At 36.8% G+C, this 13,166-nt stretch overlaps 2 protein-coding genes across 7 annotated transcripts; one reads left to right on the forward strand and one right to left on the reverse strand.

Annotated features, from left to right (window-relative positions):
* The first annotated feature begins 328 nt into the window (after nt 1-328).
* On the forward strand, nt 329-3,570 carry LOC114800905 (integumentary mucin C.1-like). Its single transcript, XM_028998783.1, has 4 exons — nt 329-461; nt 984-1,487; nt 1,571-1,735; nt 1,820-3,570. Exons 2-4 carry the CDS (start codon nt 1,007-1,009, stop codon nt 2,044-2,046), a joined length of 873 nt encoding a protein of 290 aa, XP_028854616.1. The 5' UTR covers nt 329-461; nt 984-1,006; the 3' UTR covers nt 2,047-3,570.
* On the reverse strand, nt 2,199-12,652 carry sycp1 (synaptonemal complex protein 1). 6 transcript variants are annotated; one of them, XM_028998778.1, is made up of 34 exons: nt 12,448-12,652; nt 12,021-12,149; nt 11,826-11,925; nt 11,678-11,721; nt 11,412-11,576; nt 11,261-11,328; nt 11,097-11,170; nt 10,954-11,012; nt 10,668-10,734; nt 10,331-10,404; nt 10,094-10,202; nt 9,907-10,001; nt 9,080-9,264; nt 8,926-8,993; nt 8,776-8,837; nt 8,585-8,680; nt 8,253-8,356; nt 8,065-8,182; nt 7,824-7,894; nt 7,624-7,702; nt 6,420-6,482; nt 6,282-6,344; nt 6,126-6,188; nt 5,922-6,026; nt 5,714-5,824; nt 5,156-5,248; nt 5,010-5,084; nt 4,862-4,936; nt 4,585-4,671; nt 4,390-4,509; nt 3,809-3,874; nt 3,579-3,686; nt 3,018-3,098; nt 2,199-2,755 (listed from the first exon to the last, which is right to left on the reverse strand). In XM_028998778.1, the coding sequence occupies exons 1-34, from the start codon at nt 12,499-12,501 to the stop codon at nt 2,615-2,617; spliced, it is 3,072 nt and encodes a 1,023-aa protein (XP_028854611.1). In that variant the 5' UTR covers nt 12,502-12,652; the 3' UTR covers nt 2,199-2,614. The 6 variants fall into 6 exon arrangements, 5 of the variants coding, with proteins under 5 accessions (XP_028854611.1, XP_028854613.1, XP_028854612.1 ...); XR_003751447.1 differs by having other exon boundaries at nt 2,723-2,755; nt 4,418-4,509; XM_028998780.1 differs by lacking the exon at nt 8,065-8,182 and having other exon boundaries at nt 7,824-7,896; nt 8,254-8,356.
* Nucleotides 12,653-13,166: the final 514 nt, after the last annotated feature.

Raw genomic sequence — 13,166 nt, forward strand, 5'->3', positions numbered from 1 at the left:
ACGTTTTGTGTTTCACACTTCACAACTTGCTACTTAACGTGTCCCATCTCAGAACTAGTGCCATAAAAACCACCCAAATAATCCTTGATGTCCACTCCTGCCAGTGGTTTTAAAGATGTGGCTGATTTACCAACATTTATATACACCTCATTGAAGTAAAAAGTGTTGTTTCTACTGGTTCAGAGTTTGAAACCTGGCGCTGAAACGTCACTGTTAGCTTTGTAAATAAAGAAAGGAAGGGTTAATGTGGCTAATAAACCACGTCTCCTTGACAACCTGCCAGCCACAAAGGAAATTTGCACAGCAGAGGACCGCCTTTTTACCTGCTAGTGACGCAAAAGAATTGTGCAGTAGACTCTGGCCTACAGGGAGTGGCGGGTAGAGGAAGAAGAAGAGTAACAAGAGCAGCACAGCGCCAAGTTTCAGGATCTGCTCAGAAAGTCGCTCTTCTTTCCCCCAAGGTAGGTTTTTGTAATGAAGACCGGCATACAGGATTCAGCTTATATGTTACGATCCAAATACAAAAGCTGTGAGGTACTTTTCCGACTGAAAATACTGCTGCATGCTAACAGAGGTTTCTTTAGCCCTTGGGGCTTAATAATAGCCCATCTTTTTAAGAAGAAAAACAAGTTGATTTGATAAAATAAGGACCTTAAAGTGAATATACCTACTTAAATCTACATATGTAATCGATGTATAGAAAAGGCTGAGAAGGATGATGCGGACAGGTTCTGTGGGTTCAGTGTGAATAAACGCCTGTGGTTCAACCGCCAACAAATTATTCATTTGGCCAACTCTATTTTACACCGTGATGTTTTACAGTGTGTACTACACTGTGTTATACTTCCAACTTTTAACACTTATTTTGGCATGTGTGTGTGTATATAACGAAATACATGCAATAGCACCAAACGTTTGATTACATTAAGTGTATGGATGTCTGCAGTTCTATTTCTACAATGTTATCATATTATTCTGCTCAGGTCTGTCAAAGAAGCGGAACATCATGGGCGTGTTATGGCCAGCGTTGTTTCTTTTCAGTAGTCTGTGGCTTACATCGGCAGCCACTACAATTCCTCCAATAGCAATTACTTCACCAAATAATACACATACGGCAAAGGACAACAACACACATGTTTTACCAACAAGTGAGAGCAGCACCTCAGTGGCGGGGACAACGGCAAGCTCGACAAGAACGACTGATTCAAGCATTCCCACCCATTCCCAGCACAGTGACACTTACAGCACAACCACAGACTACATCTCCGCCTCCACTGAGACAGCACAGACGTCTGGGCCCTCCTCAACTCGGGCGACCGCTGCCACCAGATCCACGCCTTACACGACGTCTAATCCTAGCACGGTTCCAGGGAGCGGGACACCGCAAACGGCAACGACCTCGGCAAAAACAGTCCCCACAAATGCCAGCAGCACATCGACATCAATTACAGAAGCTCACAACGAGACCGTCACACCATCTACTGGAGGTGATGACCATGTCCTTGTTACAAGCACAGTGCTTCATCTGAAACACCACCGGTGCCACTGGTAACTGAGTCGTGTTTTACAGGTTCTTCAGCGGGCCTCGGTGATTCTGAACGAGCCATTACTATTTTCTTCGGTGTTGTTCTCGGGGTGCTTCTTCTTGGAGTTTTCATGTACGCATTAAGCACCTGCAAACGCAGAAGGACGCAGTTCTCCCATGAGCCTCTCTACAACACCTCAGACGACACAGGTTCGACAACACGAGTTCAATCACACACTGAATCACATAGTACATTTTAAGATAACTTTCTAATGTCCTTTGTTCTGCTTTCAGTGGACCAGTTTAGTCCAGGCGATGATACGCTTATCATTTCTGGCGGACTTTATGATGGCCCTCAGATTTATAACCCCTCAATAAATGAGGAACTTCATTCTCACCACATACCCTTTGACTCAAGACCTACACAGTTCCGGCTGGAGTTTTTACGGGAAGATGAGGAGACGGCCCGTAGCAATGGGCACTCAACCTTTCAATCATTTAAATCAATTGAAGACCATTGAACGATTCGTCCTTACAGAAAATATTCATATTGTTGTCCCATCATTTTAAAATTCATTATCACTGTTAAAGAACAGTGGAATATGCATTTAGTGTCAACAGGTGAAAGTTGACATGTTGAACTACCCAAGAGTAACTGAGAGTACTAAATAAATGCACAACGTTTATTTATTAGTTCTATTAATCAGTGAAAAATGATAACTGTTTTTCCATCCACGTGTAAGTCAGTAACAGTTCAATGGGTGGAGTCTACAATTTCATCCGAGGAGAAGATAAGTTGCAACTGTTCTGCAGTGTGTCATTGCAATGAAATCAGTTCACCTGAGATGGTGGCTAACATGACTCTATTGTCATATCACACAAACATTAAGTAAATATATATTCTGGAATAACTAATTTTGAACAATGGTTCATGTAACAGAACATTTAAATAACAAAAATTGTAAAATTGTCAAAAGGAAGCTTAACATATCCTGAAAATGTTGACTATTGAACAACTACTCACTGAATAGAAATCACTATAAACTGAAACAACTTCATATGTTTCTCAAATCATGTGCTCTAGCAAATTTAAGCAAATATCTTTTCGGTGTTCTTCTTTTTCTTCCTGTCCGAATTGATCACAGTGGTCCATCCAGCATCTCTCAATCGTTTCATTGCAGCAAGTTTTAATGCTGTTCCTGGTGATTTGTGAATAGCTGGGCTTTGTGTCTAAAGTAATAGTCAATTATTAAAAACAAGCTTCTAAATAGTATGATGTAATGATTCCTGATTTAATATAGTAAACCAACAGGTACTGTAATCCATTACTACAAATGGAAAGCAAGTTACTGTTTCAGCTGAACTTTGATTAATGTTTATTTATATTATAATTAAGACCATTTTTAATATGACTTTTGACTGATGACAAAAAATACATCAACATGAACAATATTGCTTCATAGTTAGCAACTAATATGGTGTACACAAATACCTTCTTTAACACATCTACACTCTTCTGACCAGTTCCAGCACCATGTTTAGTCTGTACCATGTTAGTATTAGGAGACAAGGCCTGCAATAGGAAAGTTAAAGCTATTGTGATTACTTATTTCAAGTTCAAAAGAGTTCAAATAATTGAATTTCAATTGAATTAACAATGACATATAGTAAGCATTCCAAAGTATTTTTTATCTAATATAATGATCCTCCCTTGTGCTACGATTGGAGTCGTGGCCTGAGTTGGTGTGACTCAGGGTCTTGGTTATGTGTAAATGTAAAAATGTCATGCCATGTGTTAGAGGTGGCGTGTGAGAGCGGATTGTCCCTGTGAGAGTGAGACCTTTCCTTTTCCCATTTCCACTTCCCCCTTACCAAAGTGGAGCCCTATATGTTTGTCCTAATAAACCTATTTGTATTCCACTTGCGCCTGGGTCCTCCCTCTTTAGTGTTGTGAGTTACTTGAATACTGTACTTTCAAGTACAATTTCAATATCTGTACCTCATTTTGAGTGTTTGTAATTAATAAATGTATTGTTGTCAAAGAATAATTTACCTGTAATCCGTTTTGCTCTGAGCTGTCTGATTTTGGATCTAGCTGTAAGGTTCCTGCTCTCCATGGCTTAGTTTTCTCAGTAGAAGGTGGAGTACGTACTCTAAAAGACTGATCATTTAAATTGAAAAACATTGAATTACCAGGCAAAAACAATTATTATTATCAGGATAATATTATAGGAGTACATGTAGTCCTTTATTTCATTCATTTCATTTTCTTTAAAATGATACCTTAATTCGAGGTGTTGCTCCAACCTTAATGTGTGAAGCCCAAGTAGCTTTATGAGGGTCATTGTCCTTCAGGTGAAAAAAGAAATAAGAATTGATAAGAATTCAGTTATAGAATTGTAATATACTTTGGACGGTCACATGGTGGTATGGTGGTTAGCAACGTGGCCTCACAAATTCAAGGTTGTGTGTCCTTAACTGGACCTTGTGTGTGCAGAATTTGCATGCTCTCCCTGTGTTGTTGTGGGTTTTCTTCGGGCTCTCCAGTTTCCTCTAGCCAACCAAAGGCATGAATACTAGATGTATTGGCAAGTCTAAATTGACCACAGGAGTGAGTGTGTGCCCTGTTGTGAGCTGGCTCCCTGCCCTGCATCCAATGTCCCGACATGGACTCTGGCAGTTGCGACCCTGAGAACGGGCACTAATTGGTTAAGTATAGCGAGTGAGTAAGTGAGTAATACATTTCCTCTGTAGAAGTGAATATCTGGCCACTCGCTCAAAAAAATTGCATTCTGGGTAATTCAGAACTCAATGACATGCAAATATTCAACAGTATATATGCCTATGAGCAGTTTTTAAAGAACCTTTCTGGTTGATGATGTCCCAACGGACGAATCAGTCTCTACTCCTTTCGAAAATTCAAACACTGATCTATTGGCCGATGAAGTATTTGACATATTCCAACATCTCTCACTTTCAAATATCTAAGGAAAAAAAAACACAAAAATCAAAATGTTAAATGTTTAATAAGAAACAAATGTAAACAAATGATGCATTACCTGTTTGTCTGCCAAGTCTTTAGGCTTTTTTTTTTTCAAGGACTTGGTTTGTTTTTTTAAAGACAAAATGTCTTGCTCCAGGTTCTCCTGAAATTAAACAAATAAGAATAATTTATATATGTATTTATAAAACACACAATCTTAGCTCACATGCTGTGTGAGCTCCCCCTACAGGTGAAAAGTATTTTTTCCAAAATTTATATTTTGGGCATCAATACCACTGTAGGAAATGCTGATGCCGTGAATTGAGCCTCACAAATATGTGTTTTACACTTACATTTTGTTTCAAATAAACGGCTTTCTGACAGACCAAGGTTTTGTCCAATTCTTCAAACCTTTGCTTCAGAATATCCTAAAAGCAGTCAAACTTGATTTTTGCCCCAAAAGTTCAATGATCTTTCTTTTATCTTTTTTTCAAGTTTTACCTTTTCTTTTTTCTCATTTGCAAGCTGCTCTTTCAGTTGTCCGTTTTCAATTTGCATCTGAGACAACTGTAGCTCCTGCAAAAAAACATTATTTACAGTATACAAGAGATACATTTACAGTGCACAAAAAAATAATGGTAACTTACTAATGATGTTTTAATAGTAGTAATTTCAGTCACTTGTTTTTGTTTCAGTTCAAGCTCTGCAACTTTTTCTTCAACCAGCTTGTCATACTGATTCTGAAAAAGACAACCTTATGCTCTCAAACATGAGGAACAATACACTACCAGTCAATAGTTTGGACAATAGTGGCGGTTATGGAGACTGGATGGAGCCATTTTATTTATTACACAACATCACGTGTAATTTCATAGTCCTATGTCTTCAGTTTTGTTCTATACTTTAATAAAAGGCAATGCAGGGGCAGTGGTTGGCCTAGCGGGTAAGGAAACAGACCCGTAATCGTAAGGTTGTAGGTTTGAATGCCAATCTGCAAAGGTGCCGCTGAGCAAGGCACCATCCCCACACACGGCTCCCCGGTTGCCTGTCATGGTTGCCCACTGCTCACCCAGGGCAGAGGACACATGCAGTGTTTCACAATAACAATTGCTTCACTTTCACTAAATGAGAAGATGCAGCCAAATTGTTGACTGGTAGTGAATGTATATGTTTATATATAGTCAATGTGTTTGAATGTAGATAACCTTGTGCTTGTCCAGTAAAGCAACCATGTCAGATATTTTATGCTGGCATTCAATCTCAGTGTTCTTCTTAATCCTCAGAGCTTCAGATTCAGATTGCTTGAATTTTTGCACCTATATCAAAGCATACACATTTTGAATAGATTTATACTCAATTTAATTACTATAAGAGCAATCTTGGTGTGAGACAGAAATATAACTATTAACTAACCTCATCTTGGAGTTCAGCCTCTGAGGCTGTCTTTGTTCTGAGTTCTGTCTGAACTGCCTGCATCTCTTTTTCAGATTTTTGACACTCCTGCTTCAGTGCATTTATCTGAGGTTTATGAAAACACACATACAGAGTATTATAAATTCTATGAGACTGACAACAGCAATATTCATGTATGTTAGAATTAATAATAATTAATAATACCTCAGATTGCAGACATTTATGTTTTTCCTTCTGAGCAGCTACTTCAGTCAGAAGAACTTTGTTCTAAATACATCAAGGCACAGCATTGATATTCAAACCAGTTGCAACCATTTCATCTATGTTGCACTTAATTGTGCTTACATTCTCAATATTTACCTCTTTCTGACAGTCCTCGTGAGCTTTAGTTTTATTCTCCAGTTTAGTTTTAAATGTTTCCAACTGTAAAGACGAAAATGATGTGTAACAATTAACTGTAAACCAGTATACAATAACAAATGTAATTGAGGAAATTACCTTCAGGTCTAAAGCTTTGATTTGTCGGTCCTTTTTACTCAGTTCATTCTGTGAGCTTTTACTCTTAGGAGAGAAAATGCATAATCATTATTGATGATGGTAGATTGTCATTTGAACAAAATAGTTTAACAAAGAATATTTGTACTGCATAATATGAATGAGGAATAAGATGGATGAGGTTTTATACATACTTTCTTGCCTTTTCACATCTATTAAAATGCCAAAACCAGAAAAAACATGATATACTCATTCTAATCTGATCAAATCATAACAATTCCCTATTAAAGCTATGAAATATAACGTTTTATTCAGGAACATTTAAACTTTTATTTACAGGCCCCCTGACATGAAACTTCCACTTCGTGAGATTATTTAACATTAATATGAGTTCCCCTAGCCCGTCTATGGTCCTGCAGTGGCTAGAAAAGTGATATGTATAAAGAGTGCTTTGGCCATTCTGCTTCACCATTCAGAGAGTGGCAGCTCAAATGTCAGATATGAAATTTGGGCCCTGATGACCTCATACGGGGAAAGGTAACCTTCCTATCTCATGCTTTTCCACCCAGAGAATTTCCCACCCCTCCCTTAAAACATTAGCTCCACCAACCATCATGGCTTGCAAACGAGCGAAGTATTGCAGTTGCTCAGTGATTAGATGTAAAAATGATCTATTTTTTTTGTTTCGTCATGTAAGTCTCTGAAGCACCAGGGGGTTTATTTTATTTTTTCTATAAAAACACTAACACAACTTCCTGTCCGCACCAAACGTTGTTGGTGAATAGTGCTGATTATGTAATTTTTGTGAATGCGCCCTCATTTCTATAGGTTGCTCTCCTCATCCTGTTTCTCTCCTACTCATTAGTATTTAAAGCTACAGACAAAGAAACAGTGCATCCTGGAGAAATGAATATATCCTGAATAAATATTCAGCTACAGTATCAAGGGACCACTAATAAAAGCTAAAAAAAAAGTCATGGGAGGTTTAAAAAGATCCCTTGAGTTTTTCTTTCAACATAACCTCTAAGGTGTCACTGTCTTGTTTGAATTATTTAAAATTTGTTATTCAATCTTACAGGATCAGACCCCTATTAGAGAAACTGATAGAACAAACATTGGATGTTTCACAAAAGCACACACAAATATTTCATGAAAAAGTGAAAGGACACATAATCTGTTAACTAACTGTAAAAAATGGATGACTTACAAACTCAATTTTTTTCTTAACATTCTCTGCCTCTTCATGGTACATCTCAATATCTTTTTTCAAAGACTCTAATTCCACTCTGTGAAATTGTGATAAAATATTAGAATATAATTACTTTTCAACACTGTATAATTAAGTATAATTTCTGCAGATAATAAATAAAGTAAAATACAAATGTATAACACATGACAGACTTATACCTCAAGTTATTATTCTCCTTGTGAAGGCACTCAATTTCTAACCTCTTCTTCTCTTCATTTTCTTTACTTTCCTGCTCAAAGTAACCATTACACCATAAACTTGGAAGCTTTCTACACAAATATCATTTATATAGAAATTATGGTCATAAATGGCATACATATAGTGTAATTATTATTTTATATCAAAAATGATAATTGATTATTGCAACAAAATTTTTTAAATGTAATGTTAAGTTTAAACCTTGAGAAGAGATTCAAGCGTCTTTGCCTCTGATACTCCACCCTCAACTTGTTTTTCAATACTTTGCTTCTGAAACTGAAGCTTATGCATGCTTTCCATAAGTTCCACAGTTCTCACCCTGGTGGAAGAAAATTTCTAAATATTTGATAATGGATAAAAGATAATTCACTGGGAAAAGAAAATCGTACTCATATATTTTTGTGTCTTTTTTCAGCTTTTCTATTTCCTTTTGTGACTTCTCCTCCTTCAATAATGCAAATGAGAGTTGTTCCTGAACCTCTTGAAGTTTACACTGTATTGAGTCAAAACATTACAAAATAATATAAATGAAATATTAAAGCTGTTAAATATTCATGTAAATCATTTTCATGTATGCAGATATATTTGACATACACATACATTTTATGTATGAATCAGCAACTCATTACTTATTAACTGTACTTAACTCTAATTAACCTAATGAAATATAATGATCAGACTTAAACAAAAACAAGAAATCCAAGCATGCTTTCATTAGCACCTTATTCGTTTCAAGCTCTTCGGTGAGTTCAGAACATTTCACTGCCTCTCCCTGCATCAGTTCCTCTAGATTCCTGATAGCTGAAGTTTTCTTATCCTTAAAGATATTTGCATATCATATATTTTCTGTACAATTTTTTAGAGATTTCATTATTGTAAAAATATATGAGTGTAAAGAATATAGTACTACACCATGTCTTCTTTCAGGAGATGAATTAGTTTCTCTGCTTCATTAATCTTTTCTGTTGCTGCCACTACAACATAACACTTATGAACTACATGTGCATATAGACAAATCACTTTATTTTAACTCTGACATATCTTGATGAAATAATAGCTCACCTAATTCCACCTGTTTATTGTTGAGCTGTTCAGAGAGCGTGCTACCCTGGATTTCAAGGTTTTCCACCCTATTATGAAAATATTAAGTCAATCATATATTTAAAGGCATTTTGGATAAAAAAAAATGGAATATGGAAATTTTGTTAAAACACACCTTTGTGTCTCAGCTGCCAGTAAAGATTGCAATGATAGTGTTGTCTCCTGCATTACAGCAATCTGTTCTAGATGTTGATCTTTGATTTTGGTAAGTTCTGTCAACCTGTTATCTTTCTCAGCAAGGATCTTAGCATTTTCCTGTTTGTGGACATCTAAAGTATGGGCAATGCTGTTCTCTTTTTCCTTGAGAAAAATATTAGGTGCTGCTTAATAGGCTTATAAGGTGTCTTCTAATATTTTCCAAGTAACCATATACACTGATTAATTATATACATTGATTATCTTGTTGCAGTTGTACATAACTGTGTATTTGGTGGAAAGGGAACATTTAATCTCTGAAGTTAATATGTTGGAAAAGAAAAAATGGGCAAGCTTAAAAAAATTGAGTGACTTTGACAAGTGATGGCTAATGGGTTGGGTTAGCCAACGAAAAATTGCAAGTCTTGTGGGATGTTCCCAGACTGCAATGGTCACGACCTACCAAAAGTGGTTTGAGGAAAACATCTATGCCCACTGATGCTTGTGGGGAGAGAACCTATCCACATGTTGTTGCAGACCAACTATTGTGTCCTCTTTCAGCATGATAATGATCTGTGCATGCGATTTATGTCATGCAATTGGAAACTGACAAAAATGTTATTTGTTCTTCAACTATTTGAGACATATAAGATAACAAATCACTACAAAAAAGCTCCCAGACAAATAAGTTTTTAACATCTGTTATATGACCAGAGGGGGTTTAACTCCACAGAGCTGAATACAGAGTGAAGATGTGACTGGTTTTAGGTATGCAACTGCAAACAGAAAAGATAAACAAGTTCATACCTTACTCTCCTTTTGAAGCTCGTTTGCTAGTTTTAGTTTCTGTGCAAGGATTTCTTTTTCTTTTTCACAACTCTGAAGCATTTCAAATTGTTGCTCTATGTTAAAAGAAAACAATATTCACATACTGATAAATATGTTTACATACTGGTCTACTTCAATATTGAGGGAGGAAATTACAATGTCACACCTGAAGCTTCACAGAGTTGTGTGCATTTTGCTTGTGTTTCTTGAAAGCTGAACAAGATTTCCTTAAATTCCTTTTCTTTATGAGCAAGTTTACCCTGAAGGTTTACAACCTTACAAATTAAAAAGAACATTTCATTGTTATAAACTTGTAAGTATAAAACAAGTGCCATAAAATTGATGTGTGCATGATAATTATAATACATAAACTTGAGGTATACTCAAGGTATAATATATTTACCTCATCTTGATTTTGTTGTTGTTCTTTTTCAAATGTCTCTTTAAGGTTTTTAATTTGTTGCAGACTCTCTCTTACTGTATAAATGGCAAAAAGTAATGATAAGAAAACTATGCTTACAATTCTGAAATCAAGCAGGATCAAAGCAGCTATATTTTTAAAAAGGATATTCCAATGACATCCTTGGAAATCTTCAGCAAAATGTTAAAACACAAACTTATTATTTTTAGTGGTGCAGTATTCTGAGTTTAAAATTCTTCGGAAGTTTGTTAATTGAGGTGTCTTGGTATATGGAATGGCAAATGCAATGCAATGCATACAAAAATATAGAAAATAATACCTTTTAATGCTTCCTTCTGATCATGTTCAGCTTTAATTCGAAGGCCTTCAAATGCAGCAATCATCCCCTGAAAGTATAACGAATAAATAAAATAATAAGTATGATGAATAAATCTGCGCTGTAATGCCGCTATGAAGCAAAATCTACATCCACCTATAAACAAAGCAACTGCAATTTGTGCTGCAAGAGATTCAGAAAGAAATGCACAAAATCAAACAGAAATGTCTGTCACACATGGAACTGTATACGCCAGTTGCATTAACTGCATTTATGCTCACAGCAATACCTGAATATTTCCATGGCATTCTATGAAAATGTGATGGGTTTCTTCTCGTTCAGTTTCAACTAAAACAAAAAAGAATTGCTTTTGTTACAATAAATATGACCTTAAATGCAAAACTATATATGACATGCTTTCATTCTACTTACACTGAATCATTTTCTCAGCAGTTGTTTCAAACGTGTCTTTCAGTATATTGCACAAGTTTCTGGTAGAATTATTTCTGTAAAAGTACAAAAAAAGAAAAAAATTATGTCTATGTTTGTCTATGCTGCTGCATAATAACATTAATCATTGTTAACATGTAACAAACTTGTTCCTGAGATCCTCATTTTCATGGATTTGGTCTTCTAATTTCATACTGAGGCTTTCGTTGGCAAACTTCATCATGAACAGAAATAATTTAGAATGATGAGAATGTTGTTTTTTATACCCATTTCGATTTCTAACGAATCTGTGAATACCTGTAGTTCCTGAATAGCCTTACGCTGGGTTTCCATTATTCTTTTGTTCTCCTGAAGTTTCTTGTCTCTCTGCAAAAGCTCTGAGTCTATTCTCAACTTCCAACTTTTAATTTTCTCAGCTTCCTCAAACAGCTTTGAATATAGGTGACTGGATTTTAACATCATCTGATGGATAAAATCAAAATACACAGAGCTTCTTAATCTGTAAATCACTGATCAAATATACATTATTATGCCTAGAAATATACATAAAAATAAACACAGACCTCTTCTTTTTCCATTGGCAATACAACCATCTTCTTAGAAACATCTAAAAATCAGTACAAATATTTCAATACAAAAATAAAATAAACAAAACAAGACAATAAGACAAAGAAAGACACTAAATAACTATATGTGTCTGACATCACTTACCTGGCCTGGTGGCTTTTGTAGGCAAAATCGTGCCGGTGTTTGAGAACTTTGCTCCTACTTTGGATGCATTAGTCTCCAGATTAAAACATGTGCTGGAGCCCTAATGTCGGACAACAGTAAGTAGTAAAATTAGTAAATTTAGTAAAGTTAACTAACACATAAAGACATTCGTGTTTATGTGGAATGCCCGGCTACTTGTAGGGACTCGAAACCGTGACCACTGCTGCTGTCGTAATGATCCTGGGGCTTGACAGTAGAAACCTGCCCAGGGCTGCTTCTCGGTGGCAGCAAAAGGCTGAAGTTAAAAGGCTGCTCTTTATCCATCTAAACACAGAATATACCACATAGTTACCAGGACAGAGTTCTGTCATTTAAAAAGCCGGTTCAGGATTTCTCTGAAATAACAGTAGCAAGTAAGTTTAATAATTGTGGAATTTAACAATAATAAAAAAAAATTATGGACAATAAATTGGGGGAAAAAAAATTGTCCGTTTATAGCGTTTATAATACATGTATTTTCATGAGCACGAGCCCACGCTAAAATACGCATACAGTATGTGCCTTTATGCGCGTCAAAGTTAATTTCCTGATGCAAAATGTCGAGTCTTGACAGCAGACCCACCCTTTTCCTCGGCGGCCGCAGCAGGTTGAAGTTGAAAGCCCGCTCTCTGTCCATCTAAACGCGCATTGCGCCGTCGGCGAACGGCGAGGGGGGGGATAAAAACCCACCAGCGTTAGCCTGGAGGCTAACCCAACTCCCCAGAGTTCTTCCGGCGCTTGTTAACGCAAACTTGGCGATTACCGACCAAGCTCGGAGCCGTTTTTCAACACGGCTCCAGCAAGGGACAGCACGTCTTCAGCAAGGGACAAAATGTCCAAAAAAAAAAAAAAAAAAAAAGTGCGGAGCGCTCCGCTCTTTTTTTCTGATTCCTGTCAGACCTGGCGGCCTCTGCCTCTTCCGTTACAGCCACCGAGGCAGAGTTACGGGGGCGAGTTCAGCGTCACGCCACGTCGTGCTTTAAAACGACAATATTTCTTATTTGCCCTTTTCATTTAATTCACTAGAGCACTTTATCCTACCCAGAGCGATGGCTTCATTGAGCAGTTTCAACTGTTTTGGCGCATAATGGTTGGCGCGAGACAATGTCTTTACGCAGGGGCATAAAATTATTTTATAAGACAGCACGTTCTTGAACAACGAAGTACACAGAATAATACAGGCGTAAACCCATTAAGAGACAGCTGTATACATTTACATTTACGGCATTTATCAGACGCCCTTATCCGGAGCGACTCACAGTCAGTAGTTACAGGGACAGTCCCCCCCTGGAGCAATTTAGG

Source organism: Denticeps clupeoides, chromosome 12 (genome assembly GCF_900700375.1).
Source record: "Denticeps clupeoides chromosome 12, fDenClu1.1, whole genome shotgun sequence".
NCBI lineage: Eukaryota > Metazoa > Chordata > Actinopteri > Clupeiformes > Denticipitidae > Denticeps > Denticeps clupeoides.